At 33.9% G+C, this 20,922-nt stretch overlaps 1 protein-coding gene across 2 annotated transcripts in view; it reads right to left on the reverse strand.

The window, feature by feature from the left end:
- Positions 1-7,361: 7,361 nt before the first annotated feature.
- Positions 7,362-20,922, reverse strand: part of LOC143249333 (importin-4-like) — a 94,115-nt gene continuing 80,554 nt past the window's right edge. Inside the window, exons 26-29 of one of the 2 annotated variants that reach the window (XM_076498985.1) lie at positions 20,789-20,921; positions 13,424-13,528; positions 12,488-12,557; positions 7,362-7,888 (exon numbers count right to left, since the gene is read on the reverse strand). In XM_076498985.1, the coding sequence (XP_076355100.1) occupies positions 7,758-7,888; positions 12,488-12,557; positions 13,424-13,528; positions 20,789-20,921 (439 nt within the window). In that variant the 3' untranslated portion in view covers positions 7,362-7,757. The remainder of the gene's footprint in view (positions 7,889-12,487; positions 12,558-13,423; positions 13,529-20,788; position 20,922) is intronic. The other variant, XM_076498996.1, reaches the window with a different exon arrangement.

Raw genomic sequence — 20,922 nt, forward strand, 5'->3', positions numbered from 1 at the left:
TGTATTATCTGTGTCTTTATTCGATTAAACGAAAACAAACTTTAAAAGTTATGTATCATAAACAAACATGAATAATCATTATATGACGGTAAATGCTTATTTAATTTACTTCGAAAGTTTTGTTATAAATAATTACTTTATCAATATCTTTTCTTAACTTGAATTATAATAATAATATATAGAAAAAATGTTTATTCTTTTTCAGTTTTATGAAAAACTTTTTCTATATATATACTTTATCATAACCTGGGCGTGTATGTGATATATTACGTTTTGAGTAGTTTGCATAAGATTAGAAACGTATCATTAATACGTATATACCCGAATATTAATGGAATGGCCTCGATAACACATGAAAACAACGGCAAATTGAACAGTTAACATCAGCTGCAAATTAAACTTAGAGATGTGTCATATTCTAATTTGGTATGTGTGTGTTAAAACTTAGTCAATTTTAAGTTAGTAATTTCATGCCCTGAAAACATGTTGCTTGCTTCTCCCAACCATTATAGATATTCTTGATTAAACTGCCCTTTAATGAGCAACTTTTCGCTCGCCACTAGTCTCAAAACTTCCACCTAATTCCTCTTAGTTCAGCTTCGTTTAAGCATATAAATTAGTATGCGTTCTACCATAACCTTACACTTACAGCTATTCTTGATTTGAATGCACTTTAATGCACAAATATTTTCTCGCTACTAGCTTTGAAACTCCTACCTAATTCCATGTGATTCAGCTGAGTTTAAGCATGCAAATTAGTATGCGACTGTTTTCTACCAATGGTAGTGTGACGAGCCCTCCTGTCTCAGCTGACTCGCTATGCAGTTGAACCGAATCTTCGCTTCCAGATGAGGCAAAACAGAACCGGAAGTAGGTAGGACAAGTAACAAAAGGTAAATATCTATCAGAAATATATTTTCAGTACAGGAAGATATTAAATTAAATTTCCATACGATTACTTACTTCATCTGAGAGTTACACCTAGAATTCCACACTGTGTATGTGAAGGAACGGTGTAAAATTACCGAGAGGATCACCATTTAAAAACGTCTGACAAGCACCGATGGAATGTGCCATCTCAATGAACGGAAACACTTATGTGAGACAGCGCCACATCTGAGCCAGGTATACTTTTCGCTAATGGGCAGCCCATAGATGTGGTGTCACAATCAATAGGCGGAACAAAGTAACATTTGCGAACCTCTAAGAAAGAAGAATGTGTGTAGGTTGCCAAGACATGTCAGACTATCTTAAGCAGAAGGTCAATGTTAATTCAGATCATTACACTAGGAGAAACTCAACCACCCTATGGTAGGAGAAAGGTCATCAACTACTCCCCTTAGGTCTAAGAACCAGAAATGAAGAGGAACCTCTATTTCGAGAACATAAACCATCACGTACACAAATCCATTACAACTTGAAGCAATAAACCTCGGAAATGTGTATCGAGATTAATGAAAATACAATGACGAGAGTCACTTCCAGTCCAGAAACAATCGCCTTTTGGAATATAACTTCCAATCCATGGTAGGGGAAAGTTACCCGCCAGATCGCATGTGTTTCTTTGTTCGTTTTGAATTTCGGGAAAACCTATACGAGGGCCATCTGCACTACCCGTCTCTAATTTAGCAGTGTAAGACTAGGAGAAAGGCAGCTAGTTATTACCACCTATCGCCAACTCTTGGGCTACTCTTTTACCAAGGAATTCTGAGATTGAGCGTATATTGGAACGTTCTCACGGCTGAAAGGGCAAGTATATGTGAAGGCGATTCAAACCCGCGACCCTCAGATTACGAGTCGAGTTCCCTAAGCATTTGGCCACGCCAGACCCAAATCACATGTGAGGATTTATGTTGGCTGGTTTAGTCCCAATCAAAACCAGATTTCCAGCTGGTGGTAAAGTCTCAGCGAGAGGGAAAAGCTGCAAAACAGATGACAAAATCCAGGACAGACTGGCACATCTGTAATAAAATACCAGATCTGTGGCAAGAGGATTATCACACCTTCTACACAGGTAGAATGCCACTTCACTACTCTGCCTACATGAAACTGTACACATTAAGGGGATTATTCCATGATTCACCATTTTAGCAGCTAAGAGTTGAAAAGTGATAAGGACGGGGGGATGGAGAAGTGCATTGGAAAATCCAGAGAAATATATTACTGGAGAAAGTGCAATGGGTGACTGTGAAACTTCATTTTGAAAAGTAACTGAAGGAATATTAGAGGTAGGCAGCAATCTTATTTTACTTTACTCGTGTTCGTCCACGAGTGTATGGTTCACTACAAACAATTTATGATGCAAATATACCACGGGGAAGAACCTGCAAGCAATTGTGTAGAATACCCGATTTCAACAATGAGCTTTATATACTTTACAGATCTCACGGTCCAGGTTTTGGATATTAGTATATCTAGACAGGCACCACTCGCCACAGAGTGGGATCCATTACATGTTAAGTAGGCTTTTAAAAAAATACGAAGGAATTAAATAAAAATAACTAACCCACCCAGAATTGTACCAACGTATGACGAACAGCTACAGGGAGAAAACGATATCTATATTTCAAGACAAAGGTCTGGGGAATGGTCCACATGCAGGACGATGAATCTTATGGGATAAAACACCATAGAATCTGCAAATTTCAGAAGAAAATGAGAAATATGCAATTCGGATAATATAACAAACTCAACCAGCAAGGGTGATAGAAGAAATATCACAAGAAATAGACAGATTTCAATTGACAACAAAGAATTGTGACAATCATGGAAGGAGTAACACCAAAGCATGAACAGGATATATAGATGATCAGAGGTAGAGTAAATATGGTATATGGAAAGAAGGGAAATATTGGTGAAGGTAAAATCAGCTTTTTGTGAAGCTGATATTTTATGAAGGAAAGAACAGTCAGGATGTAAAAGGACAAAGTTTTGTGGTACCAAATGCAGTAAAGTTGATGGCAAACAAATCCGAAAGGTGACATCTACAAGTCAAATGGAAAAGAAAATATGTCTTCAAGAAACATGAGGCAAGTGGTTAAAGAGGAAGAAGAAACATTGGAATTTAAATTCCAATCTGACAGTTGAATTGTATAAGAAGGAGGATGGAGACGCATAGATTTAAAACAAAAGGGAAATAACTGAAGAGGTAAACACACAACACAAATGGAAAAACGAAAATTCGATGGCAGGGTTGCTCTATAGTTTGCAATGGACAGATCATTGTCAAACAACCATGTAAAAAATAAAATAACATATCTGAGGAATGAAAGAATTCATGCCAGATAGACCAATGACGGAGTATTTTCTACGTACGTTGATATACAGGTATGTATATGGAATGGACAGAGAGAGACAACTGGGATGCTACACATGTGGATAATCCCAAATTATTTGCAAGGGCAAGACAAAAGCTACGAACGAAGCTAAATTATGGGCACAAAAGGATGAAGTATCCCCTGAGTGAAGTTACTGGAGGAGGGACTGGGAGAGAGGAAGAGTTAATGGAGATTGTTTCTGGAAAAGGAACAGAAACTATGATAAGAAGTTCGAGCCATAAGAAGGACTCGAAATGGAATGGATTGGATGAGAGAATTTACTCTGGAGGGAGAAGGAAAGAAAAACATGCATAAAAGAAAAAGTCTTTTCAGTCCTCGCTGAATAATCCAAAGTATGTAGAACTGGGGATTAAAACAGATGAAGCTTGGCATTCAAATGAGTGACAACTGCACCCAGTTGGAGAGTATTCAACTGAAAATACAGCCACAAGAATACATATGGCTTGAGAAATCACTCTGTGGGTAGAATCTTGTTGGGAAAGGACAGACAATCAAGGACATGACTGAAGGAACCTGGTATGTGAAAAACCAGCAAACGAATTTGATAGATTTGAATCCACAAGAGTAGATCTCAAATATGGGGGAACATATGAATTGGTACCAAGCGTCCCCCTTGTCTGGTAAGACAATTGTTGAATTCTTGGAATGCATCATAACTGTCATGCCGATCACATATGATAGAAAATGAATCTAACAAATAGAAAGGAGTTCCAAAAGGTTGTTGTGAAGATCTAATTCCTCCTGAGTATAAAGGCTTAATATCTTATGCAAATTTCAGTATGCATCTCATCCAAAGAATGAGGCATTTCTAAGGAAATGGTTATCCACACGGAAAGGAGGAATAGATACTCTTATTCTCATGCTGTCTCTGTTTAACCACCAAAGGAAGTTGGGCTGAAGGAACATCTGTTAATACAGAGGGCTCCTGAGGGTCATTGATCTTGTAGTCCCGCTGCAAGGAATGAATGTGAACATGGACCACAGGTATAAGAGTCTCCAGTAGTACCCAAGTTCTCAAAAGGTACATAACCTCTCAAGTAGGAAAAAGTTCCTGATAACACCTTCTAAACTAAAAAAATCATGGCTCTCAGACGAAGAGGAAAAAGCTGAGATCGACTGAAATGAGAGTTGAAAACACCCTCAGGTAAACAACATATTGAGTGGGGGTGGATAACAGACTTCTCCAACTCAATAATCCAACCCACCCAAGCAGTTTCTATGAGAAGTTAGGCGTTTGCACAATGTTCTAAAAAATGGAACCGGGAGAAGCCAGTCATTGATATAATGATGGAAATTGAGCCTTTGGCAATGTACAAATTGGACAAATGAATGGACCATACAAAAGAAAATGTAGGGTGTCAATGCCAGTCTGAAAGGAAGAGCTCAGAACTGACAAACATGTTCACCGTGCATGAAATGCAGATAACAACATGAAGCTCAACCAATAGGGGTGTGAAGATAAGCACCAGAGATGTCGAATCTCATCATCCAAAACCCTATAAGGAAAGCCAGCTTAGAAACAGATGGGAATCCATTGTGAACCAAGGCACACTGAGGAAGCATTTCAGATGGAACAGATCAATAATATGATCCCAATTATCAGTCTTCTTGGTAATGATAAAAATTTAGGAATAGAATTCTGGAAGCACAGGAGAAATCTGTTTGATAGCATCCTTTATGATGTCTTGAACCACTTATGGGAGATGCTGGTGAGAAATGGGATTTTGAAGATATTTGTTTTGAATTTCGCACAAAGCTACACAAGGACTATCTGCGCTAGCTCTCCCTAATTTAACAGTGTAAGACCAGAGAGAAGACAGCTGGTCATCACCACCCACTGCCAACTATTGGGCTACTCTTTCACTAACAAATAGTGGGATTGACTGTCACATTATGACATCCTCACGGATGAAAGGGCTAGCATGTTTGATGCAATGGGATTCAAACCCGCAACCCTTAGACTACGAGCTGAGCATTTTAACCACTTGGCCATGCCCGACTGGATCTTGAGGAAGGAAAGGAATTGGGATGCAGTATAAGGTGGGAGGAAAAGGATGGAGAGCCTTTCTGACAAAACTTGAATAAGCTAGGATTGATGAAGGTGTTTGTGTTCTTTGAATCTAGTTTCCATTTCTCTGCTCATTTCTCCAATATAGAACAATATGTGTTAAATAATTTGGTTAAGTACACAGAGGGAAGAGTGCTATCTGTGACTATTGCAAGTATTAATTACCAACTACAATGCTGAAATCATATTTTAAGGACTAATAAACATGCCACAAGGTGTACAGGTGGAAATGTTTTCACATTCACTACTTGACACAGCTTGTTTTAAAAATTATAGATAAAACTCAAACAAAGCTAACACTAAAAATCTTGACAACCATAATAGGAAACTTATTTAATTCCTAAGCTAAATTATTATATGATCTGTGAGGCAATGATATGTCACAATGCCTCACATAAGAAAATAGTTTGGCCACTTATTTTTGTTTCTAAGTATGTTTATTTGTTGTACTTTTAGCAGTAGGTTTTTCTCAACAAAAATTAAGTTTGTGAATCGAAGTACAAGTTTTCAATCTTCACACAACCTAACAGATATCCTGAAACCTGGCAAAACTGTTTTTTTTTTGTATGACAAATTAATGATACATGATTAATTTTACATTTAAGCAGATGAGAAACCGTTGTAATGCAGTTTCTGCTAGCTTTATGTTGTTATTGGTATATAATAAACTCTTGAAGGTAGCCTACGTGTGGTTTTTCATATTCCTACTGTAAACTTTAGGAGCAGCTTTAAAAACAGAAATTGATTACTTGCTCAAATATATGGCACATTGTAAAATGTGAAATACAGTTAAAAACTGTCATAAGAAACTAAAATATAAATTCTTGTGCTGACTACTACACAGCCTGCCCATTAAAGATAAACAACAAACCAAAAAAATTACAATCAAACCATCCTTCAAGTGAAAGGCAGCTGAGAAACTATAATTAAGTTAATAATTACTGAGCAGTCTAAATGTCTAAAAAAATCTGAACATAAAGCAAAAGTTGTTAAGATAAATTATTTCTTGAAGTAAGATCCATTAAAACAACTTCTTATTTATACCTGATGTTTAGAAAAACTAACACAAACTACCATCTTAGGAAGGTGTGTTTAATAAGAGATCAGTATTTCTTAGCTTAATAAACTATGCTATACTAAACATACTTTCACAGGATCCCACAAAGTATTCTGTTTGAAGAGTAAATAGAACCAAAATTAATAAGAGTAACAAATATTTTTATTTCTTGCTTCATGCTGTGTTGTAGTCTACAGAATGCATAAATCTTTTTGTGGCAAGCACATTTTACTGATGTCATGATGGTACAAATTGCAAAATTATGCTTCCCTCATGTGATAACATTTTATATCTACTGTATAATTGACGTTATTATAGTGGTTAAAACAGGTGGCCCATCCATGGTTGTTTCTGTTCCTTTTGGGGAAATAAGTTTCTCATCTATATATAATATAGCAGCAACTTCCCAGATATTTTTCAAAGTTAATATCAAATTAAATGGTATTTATACAAACGTACAAAGAAGAATCACTAATCAACTATTTTTCATTGTTAATACAAAAACAATATTTACACAAACATATTGGGAAGAATCATTTACCAGATACTTTTCATAGTTAACAGCAAATTAAAAATGCAGGTGAATTTCCATTTAATTTGTTTGGAAATACTTTTTCATTTGTTTTGTTTAATTTTGATCACATTAGCACATTTGTATTTTCATTAACAGCATAAAGTGCATATAGAAAAATATCCAATATACATCTTTTCATTTATTTATATTACATTGATCTTCAAAAATACATTTTTTACAGCTTAAACTTTATAAAACTACAACAATTTTATGTTGTCTTGAAATTTTATCTTATGTTTATTATTCTCTTATTCCAATTTGATTGTATGGCATTCTGCAACTGTATTTTATGAACTGAATCATAAAGGGTCACTAAACTTCATATAAATAAGTTATAAACTTTATTATCTCAAACAAATTCAAACTACATACTGCAATTGATAAAAATAAGCTTGTTTTTTACTTTACATTCAAAACATGTAACTTATAGTAACAAAATTATAGATTAATTTTTCTCTTCTTAATAAAATAAGAAAACCTTCAATTATAAAAGTTCATGTTGACACTGAAGCAATGGTTTTCTTATCACTTCAACCAATACAGTGGTCCTTTGATAAACAACTGTCAGTTTCTAATTCACAGTATAAAACTTTCAATATGCTCAAATTGTTATTTAAATAAAACTTTTAATTCAGTGACACACAACATTACAACTGAGAAAGTAATAGTCAACCGTTATAACATAATAAAATGTAAACTATAATTTTTTTTTCTTTTCTGTTAAGTATTTAAAATAACAGCTTTTAATATTTCAGCTCCTTCAGCTGGAAGATTAGCAACTACCCCATCAAACTCAGCAGGAAATTGATGTTGGGTTGTTCTGACTATATGAACAAGCAATGACCTTGTTTCTAGAAGCAGAAAAAATAAATTTAACAGAAATTTTAGTTATGATCAGGAGAGATGGAAAATAATTACTTATGATAGATATAAATGAAAAAAAGAACTATTATAATAACAGTAAATATTAAAATGCACATAACATAATTGTTTTAATTCTTGGAGACTTATTTTCAATTAAAGCACCATAAATTAAAAACTGGTAGTTACCTGAATAGATTTTATTAGTATCAATATCTTTTTAATCACTATCATTTACAATAAAAACAAAAATTCACAAACACAAAATGATGTAAACCAAATTTTAGGAAAAATATACAAATGTTATTCATATGGACAATCTTTTCCTACTTAAGTAAAACTAGCCATGGTACCAGGCTTCTCTTGGGTCATTAGATTAATATTTTACCATTTGACTGACTGAGTATGCTTTGAACTAGTTTTAGATACAAAATACATCTTTTCATAGAAGTAGTAAAATTTACTCTATAATAAAAAAATCTTCATTGTAATTAAGAATTATCTGTTAATGTCTTAATAATTTATCATTGCACTGAGAACTTTAGTCATATTTTATCAAAGTGTTTGGCTTATTCTTTATCCTTGCAGTGCTCCAGGATAGATAACGTTGGTTGTTTTCCAATCTGATGCTGAGTTGGAAAGGTTTTTGTTATCACTGAAAACAAACATGAAATTGGCCATGAGATAAGTATGGGACTTACAGATTGAGATAAACTACCTTGTGTTTGCCCCTGCACCTCGTTGATGCTCGTGGCAAATCTGAATTGAACTGGAGTTCTGTAACTGTTTTGTTTGATGTCATTTCCTAAACTTCATTTACTTAAACCTCTTTTACTACTGAGGGTCTATTCCACGGATTCTAAGAGGTCGCTATGCCTTTTTTCCCTCCTTGTTAACTTTAACTAAGAAATGTTTGGCTCCATATCCTGTTGAAGTTTTGTTAATTTTTTTAGTAAAATTTGTCCTTTTTTACCATTTTATTCTTTTTTTCAAAAGTATTTGGCAGAAAACTTCCATATACTGTGCATTTGTAAGTAAGAATTAGAAAAAAAAAAAGAGAGAGAAAGAGAGAGAAGATACTTTACTATATACCTCCAGGAAGCAGAATTATGGGGCATAAGGTGCTATAGAGCAAAATATTTGTCCAATTTGTTTGAGTCAAATCTAAAAAATAATTCCCAGATGGTCACCCTTAAAATTCCCTCAGTACGTGTGCAAACTTTCAGACCTATAGGTTCTCTCTTGGAGCTACTGTTGTCACACACACATAAACACAGACAGGTTTGATAATTGTAGATTATGTTTAAATTTACATAATGCTTTACTTTCTTTACATATCTCATTATAGACTACTTTCTGTATTAATTTCTTTTTTAAAGATCTTATATCAATTACTTAAAAACGTTTTTCAAATTACACATTTTTGAAACAGAAAAGAGGATTACTAGACTATTTCTCTATGTGATTAACTTTTTACTTAAACTGAAGACAAAAATATAACTTGATTTTCTTACCGAGGTCACAAAATATGGTTACACAGACACACACAAAACCGTTTAGCAAAGTATATCAATATTCACTGTCAATAAAATGTATTGTAGTAAGTTATCTCAAATGTCAAGCTCTTTAACATTGCTCTGTCAGAACTGTATAATTCTTTCTTAATGGGTTTGGCAGAATATAAGTGTTTGTCTACACATTTGCATTTTGATACAGCATGTGTATTTTCACAAAATTTGGTGGACTTTTAGTGAAGGTTATGAGTACTTTGTATACAAAAAATTCAGATTTTTGTAATAAAATATTTTTACTAAAGATTTGTTTGTAAGTATAGTTTTTTCCATTACTAGTCAAACTGCTAAGTGATTTCATGTTATAATTAAGAGAAACTATTCTTCACCCCAAAAATCTCAAATATTATTTATGCAATCTCTAGAACATTCTAAATATATTCCAAATGTTTGTTTTCAGTAAGACTTTATATTTTATGTAATTTTCTATACTCTGATGTGGAGTCTGTCACTTGAGTGACCTTGCAATCACCATTAGAGATTAGGAAATAAATATAAATTATGCTTTTTTCATTCCAAAATGACTACATATTATAACACAAAAAAACAAATATTTAGTCTAAGTAGCTTAAGTCTCATAATGCGATATACTTACACATACATTTATTAATTTTTTATTATAATGACCTTCCAGTCATGCCTAGCTAACATTACATAACTTGCATTGAAATGGTGCATGTACACTCATTACATATCCAGTAATATAACTCTTGACCTTCAGACTTTACTGTGTTTTAGAGGACTAGTGTTTTGTAATATATAGTCACATTTCAATTATTATACATTATATAGATAGATTATTAATATTCAGAAATAAATTATTAAACTTATTTTTCTCAAAGTACAGAACAATAAATCAAGAAGTAAAACACACAAATATCTCTTCTTGCCACAACCTTTGTATTTGGTTGCTGTTAGACATAGGTTATTTAGCCTTTTAAATCACACATAGTAGTTATTAAACAAATTGTTTTTCAGGTTTTACATATACAGTTGAATAACCAAAGAATCATAACTAATTATACTGATACCATAGAATTCCACTATAATTTAAGCCTGATTACTAATATGTATTTAGATTTTAAAAAAGTATGAAACTTTGAGCAAACAAAAACACAAGCTACCCCCATGTAATTGTGGACCAAAAGAACAGTTTAAAATAGCTGATTAGTTATTCACATGCCATATGTTGAAGTAAATGAATATAAGAGACTGTTGTCCAACATGGAAAGAGGTGAATGGGGTTACTGTGTTTGATTCAGTACATAAGCCATATCTTAGCAACATAAAAAAAGATATGAAGTTTTTATTTTGTATTCTAACTTTATAGTATTAGTAACTAATTTGTGTGAAATCATAGACTTAATATTTTGACATCACAATCATCTAATTTTAAACAGTGCTACATTCAACATACCATGTGACTCACAAATTTATATTTAGATGTTTTCTTTTAATATTTACTTTCAAATTAAATTAACTCATGTATAATATTAAAGTTTAAATTATAACATACAGTTTGATTCCAAACTTAACATAATTCATAAAATAGTAGTTCAATAAAATTTTCGATGCAAGTCAACAAATGAGATGACATGGCCTTTGACCCATGGTCTGTAGCAAAAGGGTTAATAGAGTTTCATTGGTTATGAGCCATTACTATGGAGGGTTTGTTAAAATTCAGTATATACAGATGTTAAGGTCTTCAGAGACATTAAATATATGAATCAAACCACTAGTGTTTACATGTTCCTTCAGTACAGTATACCGGATACTATTTTTAAAATCACTTTCATTAACATTATTGTTTAAAATATTTATCTATCTATTTAAATGTTCTAAATACATACATAAATAAACACACACACATATATATATATATATATATATTATTATTATTATACATACTTTTATTATTAGGATTATTTTGCACTGCTAGCTAATTATATGGATTAAGGACCAACCTAAATCTACTAAGCTGCAGTTAAAGATTCACAAAAAATAAAGCAAATTGAGTTTCCTATTTAAGTTACTGTTAGAATACAAATGTTAAAGTAGTTTTGAAGATAAGTCTGCACTTTTAATTTTTTTAATACAGCCAAATTTTCAATCTCAATCAGATGTTGCCAGAGCTGTGAATGTCCACCCAAGCACCATCACAAGGCTATGGAATCGTCACCAACAACATGGATCAACTCGTGACCATCCACGATCTGGCAGACCTCGTGTGACCACGCCCGCACAAGATCGCTACATCTGGTTACGTCACCTTCGGGATAGGGCCACCACTGTGATGTCTACTGCCTCAACCATACCAGGGCTGCGTAGGATTTCCGATCAGACCGTACGCAACCGTCTACGAGATTCTTAGGCCCCATGTGCAACCCATCACGGTGAACGTCAACGACGTTTTTCAACATGACAATGCCAGTCCTCACACAGCCCGACTCACCACTGTCTTCTTGAGACACCACAACATCAACGTTCTTCCCTGGCCCTCCAGATCACCAGATTTAAACCCCATCGAACATCTCTGGGACGAGTTGGACCGATGTCTGCGACGGCGACAACCTCAACCGCAGACTCTACCTCAGCTTGCAGCAGCTTTGCAGGCTGAGTGGACAGCCATTCCACAGGATGTGATTCATCATCTCATCGCTTCCATGGGCAGGAGATGCCAAGCAGTTATTGATGCTCAGGGAGGGCATACTTGTTATTGACGTTAAACTTCACCTAGTGAGCGTGGACTTTGCCTTTGCAGACTTTGGATGTTCGGCAGTGAATGTGCAAAGTTTCACACATGTCATACAGAACTACCCGGAATAAACTTGTTAACAATATGTCTCAAATTTTGCCTTTTGCGTTTCTTTTTTTGAAGAGTATATATTGATTAGCACAATAATAATCACAGAAAATTTCTGTAGTTACATTAAAATATACAGAAACAATTCCTTTTTAGTCACTACATGAACAAATAATCACACACACAAATTTAAAGTGAAAACAATAACTACTTACCTTCATTTACATTGTTAGTTCCAATTACTAATGATATTATTTTTAATATGTGGTGGAGATTTTGAAACACCTGGTATAAAAAGATACAAGGTTATTTAATAATGATGTTTTAAATCAATTAGGTTTATGTTAATATTAGTCTATACAATTGCATCTAATCTTACATACTGCATTTCTGAGTAGTAATTATTACCTTTCTTATTCTTATGTTCACCTTAATTTATTGTATCAAATATTTTTTTATACTTTCTCAGTGAACCAGTTATACAGGTTTTACATTTGTTGTAACTGACGTGGCAATATTGTAAAAGTAAGTTATTTTTTAGCATATATAAAATACAAATAATTTTAAAATAACACAAAATAATTTTGGACAAAAAAATTAGAGGAATTATAAAATAAGAAGCTTGAGTGTTTTCAAGTGGAGTGAAGAAAGACCTGCCTTATAAAAAAGTTGTTTTTATTTCATGAACATAAATGCCATATCACAAAAATCATTATAATGTTGAGATTACAGTAAACGCAATCCGAAATAAAAAAAATAAGCTTTAGTGTTACTAAAACCTGCAAAAATCTAATTCATATATAAATATAATAAATATAAACACATATAATGATAATTAGTTAATTGAACTCACTATTTCATCTTCTATGACAAAGACCAAACACAATGAAATAACCGAACAGGTAGTTTTTTATTGAATTTTACATAAAAGTATTTGAGGTCTTTTTGTGCTAACCATTCCTAATTTTAAAGAGGTAGACTAGAAGGAAAGTAGCTAGTCAACATTATCTAACCCTTGGGATACTCTCCATAAAGAGTGTGATTGACTGCCACATTATAATTCTTCTATGACTGAAAGGATGAGCATGTTCAGTGATGGGATTCAAATCTACATTGAATTTAATGAAATAACAAATAACGTTTACACTCACCACTTCATTTTTTAAGTTAAATAGGTGATAGATACATCTAAAAACTGTAGTGTTTTCATCATAATCTTCTTGAAGAGGTAAACACTGAAGTAACACTGGGAACACCTGTAGTAAAATGAGAAATGAAGCATTACTAGTAGCTAGTTGAATAAACTTACAGGCTATGTAATTACACATCTACATTTTTTAAAAAAAGATTTACAAAATTCTGTATAGTTAATTATATTTTCTGTCTTTTTTGTGCATTTATATTCAGTTCAATAGGTCTTAATGTTAAGTTAAATCATAACAAGGCTTTAAAAAAGCTCTATCAATAAAACTGAACAAAATATTCGTATATGAAATTTAATAACCATTTAACTAAAATAACAGTTACAGAAACATAACATATGAAAAAGTTCAATGAGATAAAATGATTTAAGGACTTTTCAAATGATACAACAGGCACAAGTTGAGAAATAATTTACACATTTATAGAATAAGAGATAAAAATAACCTTTACCTTATAAAAATTTTAAATTTTGGTTTGGTAATTATTTAATTTCTTTTATAATAACAATAATTCACTGCAGTAAAATAAACAGTAAAAATAAATCTTAAACACTGCAATATTTTATATTTTAATTAATCAAAAAACTGAAATATTTTTTGTACCTTTAATTCTTTGGATGTTACAGTTGGATTTATCCAACCTGACAGTTTATAGCCCATTTGTTCTGACAAGCATATTTAGCTCACAGTGTCAAAAAAAACACAACTTTTCCCCATTTAAATTCCCGCTTTTGTATTGTCTGTGCATACATCAAGAAAAAACACTAATAGTGGATTCTGATGTTTAAAAAGTACTAAAAGAAAAGGTTAAACTTTACACTTTGTTTGTTACTGATAATCAACACTTTTTGAGAAACTAGCCAAAATTTAATTATGCACTCAAAGGGTTAATAAATATTTATATTTTAAAAATTAATAAGAAACCTGCAGATATCTAAAAATGTATTTTAGTAAGAAGTTGCCAAGATACTTATTCAAAATTTTACTTATAAGAAAAGTTTATTGGACAGTAGCTTGTTGGAGAAAGAAATTGTTTTTTTTTTTAATATAGCTCTAATTCCACATCACAATGGACAAAGTAAGATGAATGTGATAAAATCTCTGCAAGTAATTTGTTTTTAAAACAATTCTAAGATCTGTTGGTTTTCTAACATTTTGTTCATTTTAAGTGTTTAAACCAAGACTTGTAAAGCATTAGATTGCATTTATATATACAGTAAATAGCATTTTATACAATTATTTTTTTTGTTGTTCATTGCTCAGCCCAACTCCTGAGTTCTGATGTTGAGCTAGAAGCTTATTATGCAGTGACTTATAAAATCAAAGAAAGACCTCAAATACTATTTTTTACAAACCCTTGATTCTGAGCTGCAATTGACAAATAAAGGGCAATATAAACAAAGTGCATATGTAGTTCACTCATTTTAAAACAAGTCTTAAGCCTTTTGATTTTCCAATATTTTGCTGGAGTGGGTGTTTAACTCTGAAACTTATTTGAAAGTATAGATTTCATGTTAATTAAAACAATGCATTACTATTAAAAATTTTGCATAGAATTCCAAAGAACTGTGGGAATTAATGAACACAGTTTTCTTTAAACTAATAATATGTAAAGTAATAAATTAGAAATATAATTTAACTTAATGATTAAGATTGAAAGCAGATATTAGCTTGACCAAGAACAAAATTTCAGGGCTTTCTAATATGGAATTATCTACTTTTCTGGATCCAAAAACATTTCATTCTTACCAACTGGTTATTTTCTAGAAGCATGAAGATTCACTCAAATCTATTAAACTTGCATCAGAATTATTAAATGGTAGTACTACAGTGAGGTAGAGTTAATTTAGAATTTTCATTAAAAGTAGTAGAACTAAAGAGTACATAAACCCTTTCTATAAAACATAATCAAAACACAATGTCAGAATTGTATAACTTGATATCCATGTGTTAACACACATGGAACTATTTTATTGTACTTGCCATAAACATTTAATTTTTTTACATTTCACATTGTCATCTCCCAAAAACCAAGTAATCTGATGTGTGCTTTTAACAGCAGCTGAAACTGTACATTATCCACAAGGATATTTTAGTTACTGTAAATATGGAAGTGTATACACACATGCAGTCTCTTTTCTCCAGTAAACTTCATACTTTCATAAGAAAAGTAAATAAATAATCATGTTATAAAATATTGAAAGGTAAAACTGTAACAGATTTAATATTATATATTTATTTTAATATCTGTGTTTGTTGCAGTATAATAAATATTTATAAATGCATATAACTTGTATCGTTATATGTGTATTGCAAAAGTCCTGCCTATTCTCTAAATAAGAATCAACAATGTACTAAGTGTGTATGTAATACCAGTGATTGCCAGTATTGCTGCCAAGTGAACTTTCAAGAATGTTGCCTTACAGTTTATAATTCAACATATGGAAAGAGAGTTTAATTATACTGTTGGTTTGCTACAGTCAGTATACTATAATTGTGATAAACCCTAATTAATTGGAAAACAACAGACATTTGACCAGGAACATTTATAGATTTTGAACATTACAAGCTGCTTAACTTCAGAGATTTAAATTTAGACATTAGATATTTTCATCAGTAAAAAAACTTGTGTGCTCAATGAAGAAGATAGCCAGTTTCCCCTTCAAGTATGTACCTGTGATTCAACATAGAATTAATTCACTCCGCACTTCAGTTCCACCAGTGTAAAGGGACAATTATAGTCAAAGAGACAGTTCAAAAGGAAAGAGATGAATGCTCTGCTCGAGTCTTGATGGCCAAGAAGGTGAAGAAACAAGCAGAAGTGCTAGATACCCTGCAAAAGCTTTCACCTTGAGTATCGGTGATGCTCTGGACATCAGCTACCTAATGGCCATCAGAGAGCAAGATCAAGAGGAGGACAGAATTATAGTGCCCACGGACCTTTCAAATCCTGTCCCATATGACCTTGGAACTGGTGATAGAAGATATGCTAGTTGCAAACTTAATCCAAGATTCCTTCTGACTTTGACATCTTACCCACCTAGCATGTGCATGAGCCCGTTGGAAAGCTATGCGGTTTGAAAATGTAAGATATCTACGGAAAGTATCCAAGGCCCATTTTGAGCCTTCCATGCCAAGTGGCAAGCAGGATTCCACCACAGATGTGGATATCATGGAAAATGTGTCAAAGTTTTAGGAATACACTGAACAGCTGCTTGTATAATACAGTCAGTTACCGCTGCCACACAGTCATTTATTGATGGCTGATTCACGATGGCAGGATCAAGTACTGCAAGAGCAATGAAAGTGGATCAGTCTGCCTGATCCAGCTTCCACCAGGGCACACGGATAGGGTGGCATCGACCACAGCCCGTCTCTCTCAAAAGTATAGGAAAATGATCACTGCCTAGTGGATTACTGTCAACCCTCCATGAAAAATGGGAGAATAATGAAGGGGAGCAAAATGAGAGATCAATAGCAGTAAAGGACTGACTAGGTGCATGAAAGTAAGTGGAAGAACCAGTATTGAAAAGAGAAAGATTGTGATCAGAGAGCATACACTCTACAGAGCGACCCCTCCTATCAATAACAGCACTTCCCCAGAGAGGAGATGTCCATTAAAGTCCCCCAGGATTAGAAAGGAAGACAGCAACTGTTCAATAAGAGCATCAAGGTCTGATTGATCATGTCTCTCTCCAGGGGACAGGTAGAGAGAACAAACAATGATGGTATGACCCAAGGAAACATGGATGGCTATAATCTCTAAGGGTGTGTTGAGTGACAAAGACAGGGTGGGCACATACTGATCAACCAATAGTGCCACCCCTACGTGTACTCGACCATCACACAGCCTGTCATTTCTGTACAGAGAAAACTGCTGAATGATGACTGTATCAGCAGGTTTTAGAAATGATTCTTGTAAGGAAAGACATAGAGGATGGTAGGAAGCAATCAGAGTTTTGATATCATCCAGATAAGAACGTAAACCTCGACAGTACCATTGTATCAAAATGGAGAACCCTTCTGTTTATGACCACTTCTTTTTTCCTTACTGTCCTTATACGAAGGAGGTCTACCGACCTCCATGGATCCTGCCCCAGGTCAATTGGGTAGGTCTTTGTTGTTGAAAGGGGATTCCAGTGACTGAGGATGCGAACGAATGATTGTTTTGCATCGTGGGATGGGAGAAAAAGATGTATCAGAAGAAATGCCTGTATCTGAAACAGAAGGATGTGGATCTTGAGGTTTGTTGGAATGTATGGGAGGAACAGAGATGGGTGTAGAAGTTGATTCATCAACCTCTTTAACCATGGAGGTCAACAGGGTTTTCATTTGTTTTGAAAAAGATTCTCTTGGAGGCACAGAGATCTGTCTGTACTCCCATTGTAGTTGTGGAACGAAGTGCAGCAGCATATGTCCGAGATGGAGTGGCAGACAGCAATATCTGAGCCTCAGGATAACTTATGTTATGAGTTGTTTTCAAATGCTGCACCTCTTTTTCCTCCAACCATTTTGGGCAAGAACAAAATTGGGAAGGGTGGGAACCATTGCAGCTGACACAATGTGGGACTGTATGACACTGATAGGCATTGTGGTCCTTGCCACCACATGTCAGGGAACCACGACAGGACGTCTTTGAGTGGCCGAACCTCTGACATTGGAAACATCGGAGAGGGTTTGGAATGTACAGCTGTACCCTACAAGTTAGATAACCTGCCTTGATGGTGGCAGGTGCACGTGGTGATGTAAATGTCAAAACGAGGATATTTGTCAGCAGTGCAACTCCATCATTGTGAGTGGAGATACTCCTCACTGCAGAAACTCCTTGAGTGGAGAGACCAACGAAAATCTCTGACTCGGAGACGTTCTTCAAATCCTTCTCAACAATAACTCCTCATGATGAATTCAAGGTAGCATGAGGGGTAACTCAATAGGTACATCCCCAATTGTCTTTGAATTCAAGAGGAGTTCACTGTGTTGGGATTTGGATGTTTCAATCAATATGTCTCCAGATCGAAGCTTCTTTACTAACTTTGGAGAGCCAGCAAGCAGCAAGTCCCTCTAGTCTCTTCTGAATAAAAAAGGGGGACAATTGTCCTAAAGGTTTTTCTGAAAGAGAATGTAATATAAGAAAATGGGGTACAGGTGTTACAGATGTTGAAGATTGCTGCTCACAGTCTTCAAGACGTGGCCGTTTACCTATTGACTGTTTTTTTCACTAATGTATTTATATTTTTTGTTGGAGGATCCACAGGAAAAAAAGAAACTTTTGGTACCCATTGACCCCACCCACCATGAAGCCCTATGAGGGGACGCACTACAATGTCATGCAAGGACATTGTAGCAATGCCAGGGTTTCGTGAGCACTATACCCAAACACCAGCATCGGACACAATGTCCACAACACCCGTTGAGAACTTCCAACACTGGTACTTGGTTGATTCTAGCCCAAGTGGACCAGCCGACTGACCCAAGGGGGGCCACCCGTCTACAGAAATTCAAGGCCAAATTGGTGTATTAGGGTTGGACCCCTTAACCACCAGGATACTCTCCTCCCCTTCATGGGTTGTCACGCACGGCAAACATGTGGGTGGATGTTTAGATCCAAGAGAAGGTAACCAGACAGAACAGAATCTTCCCTGGGAGGTCCCCTCACCAAGTACAGGAATCCACACCGAGGGTATGATGTGGTATACTATTATAATAATCACAAAAGCCAAGTGTTGGTCACTCATGCTCAACCCAAGTTTTGTATGCTAAACAAGTCCAATTTCACATCTTCATCCATAATACCTTCTCTTTTCATTTCTTATTCCCAGTTTAATTTAATTTTTTTACATTAGTTTAGTTAACTAATGTGGGAATAAATAGTTCCTAAATTTCTGTACTTTTCTGCTACATAAAGACCTGTCAAAGGGGAAGTTTTTATACCAAGAACTTATTTAGCACCAAGTGAAATTAATTTCTATTTGCTATGAAGAAAAGTTTTGAACAATGATTGAGTATTTATAAGAAACGTATTTTTAAGAGAACTAATGCAATAATACAATTAACATGATTAGAAAATAACTGTGATCAAGGAACATTGGGACAAGGACAAATGCTGTGAAGAGATAATCTTTAGATAAAGGAGATACTGCTCATGAGAGACTTTGATTTCCCAAAGGTCCTATGTTTTTCTTATACAAGTTTATGGATGGCAAAGATGCAAGTTCACGTTGAAGGATTCATATTTGGCAGAATTTGGTATTTCTTCATTTTTAATTGACTTTCATATTAGTACAGTTATATTGCTTAGTATTGCTTCAATGATTTCTAAACAACTAAAATGGTTAAAACCTACATTCTACTACTAACACATCAAATTCTCTTCAACTAGCTCCACAAGCTAATAACCTACACAATTCCAACTGACTGAAAAAAATAATAAAACATTACTTTTTTGCAACAGTCCATCACTCAAGTACCTAATTATCTATTGACAGTGCTTGCTTTGAGAATCAAAATCTTCAGTGCACTTTAATCATTTTACTTCATGAAATGTAGTTAGATTGATCTAAAGATGGTGTTTCAGTAAAGACTAATATAAGTTAATATTATGTATGGCACTGAATTTAGTAAAACAATATCATGTATCCACACTTTCACTACCTACTCCAAAGAGGCACTATTTATTGGAGGGGGAGTCAAGTAAAATGTTAAATATATTAGAGGAAAATAATTTCATATTTAAAATGCTTTTTTATTTGATATTTATTCATCCCTTGACATTACACACACAATCACAATTGTTTATAGAAAGTGAACTCTGTTTTTGCAAATTAATAAGTTGATGATCATGAGTGAGAGTAAAACAGAGTTAGACTGAGCAGAAATAATGTATTTTCTATTGGTTAAAATCTCTGGATACAGATATCTTGATGAAAACATTTTAGTTTTTCAGGCCTTTTAATATCATTATTATTTTTCAGGGATTTTTCGAGGACCAATAGAAATCCTGTAATTGATCAAAATAAAAAAAACACTTCAAAGTCAGCTGACATTAATTAAATGTACACTAAATGGGTACTTTATGGGTATTCTTTATATTAATTGTTTAAACATCTATTCAGAACAGATGTTAACATTAAGGATGAAGAACAAATTTTGTTGGTTGGTTTATGGTATTTAATGGCACTAAGCAATATTTTGAATTTCAGCTATTAATTTCTACATCAATTATATGTGCTTTATTTACGAATGTAAGAATTAAGCAAGGTATATGAGCTGATAACAGAAAAGTTAACTAATAATTAACAGGTACATATTTCCTACCTCTTTTATAGGCACACCATCTGGATTAGTCATAATTAACCGTGCAACAGCACCACAGATATTGTCTCTAGCACGAGGTTTATCTTCCTTGGACAGCATAACAGACATTGCCTGGAGAAACTCAGGATAACGGC

This window comes from Tachypleus tridentatus, chromosome 1, assembly GCF_004210375.1.
Source record: "Tachypleus tridentatus isolate NWPU-2018 chromosome 1, ASM421037v1, whole genome shotgun sequence".
NCBI lineage: Eukaryota > Metazoa > Arthropoda > Merostomata > Xiphosura > Limulidae > Tachypleus > Tachypleus tridentatus.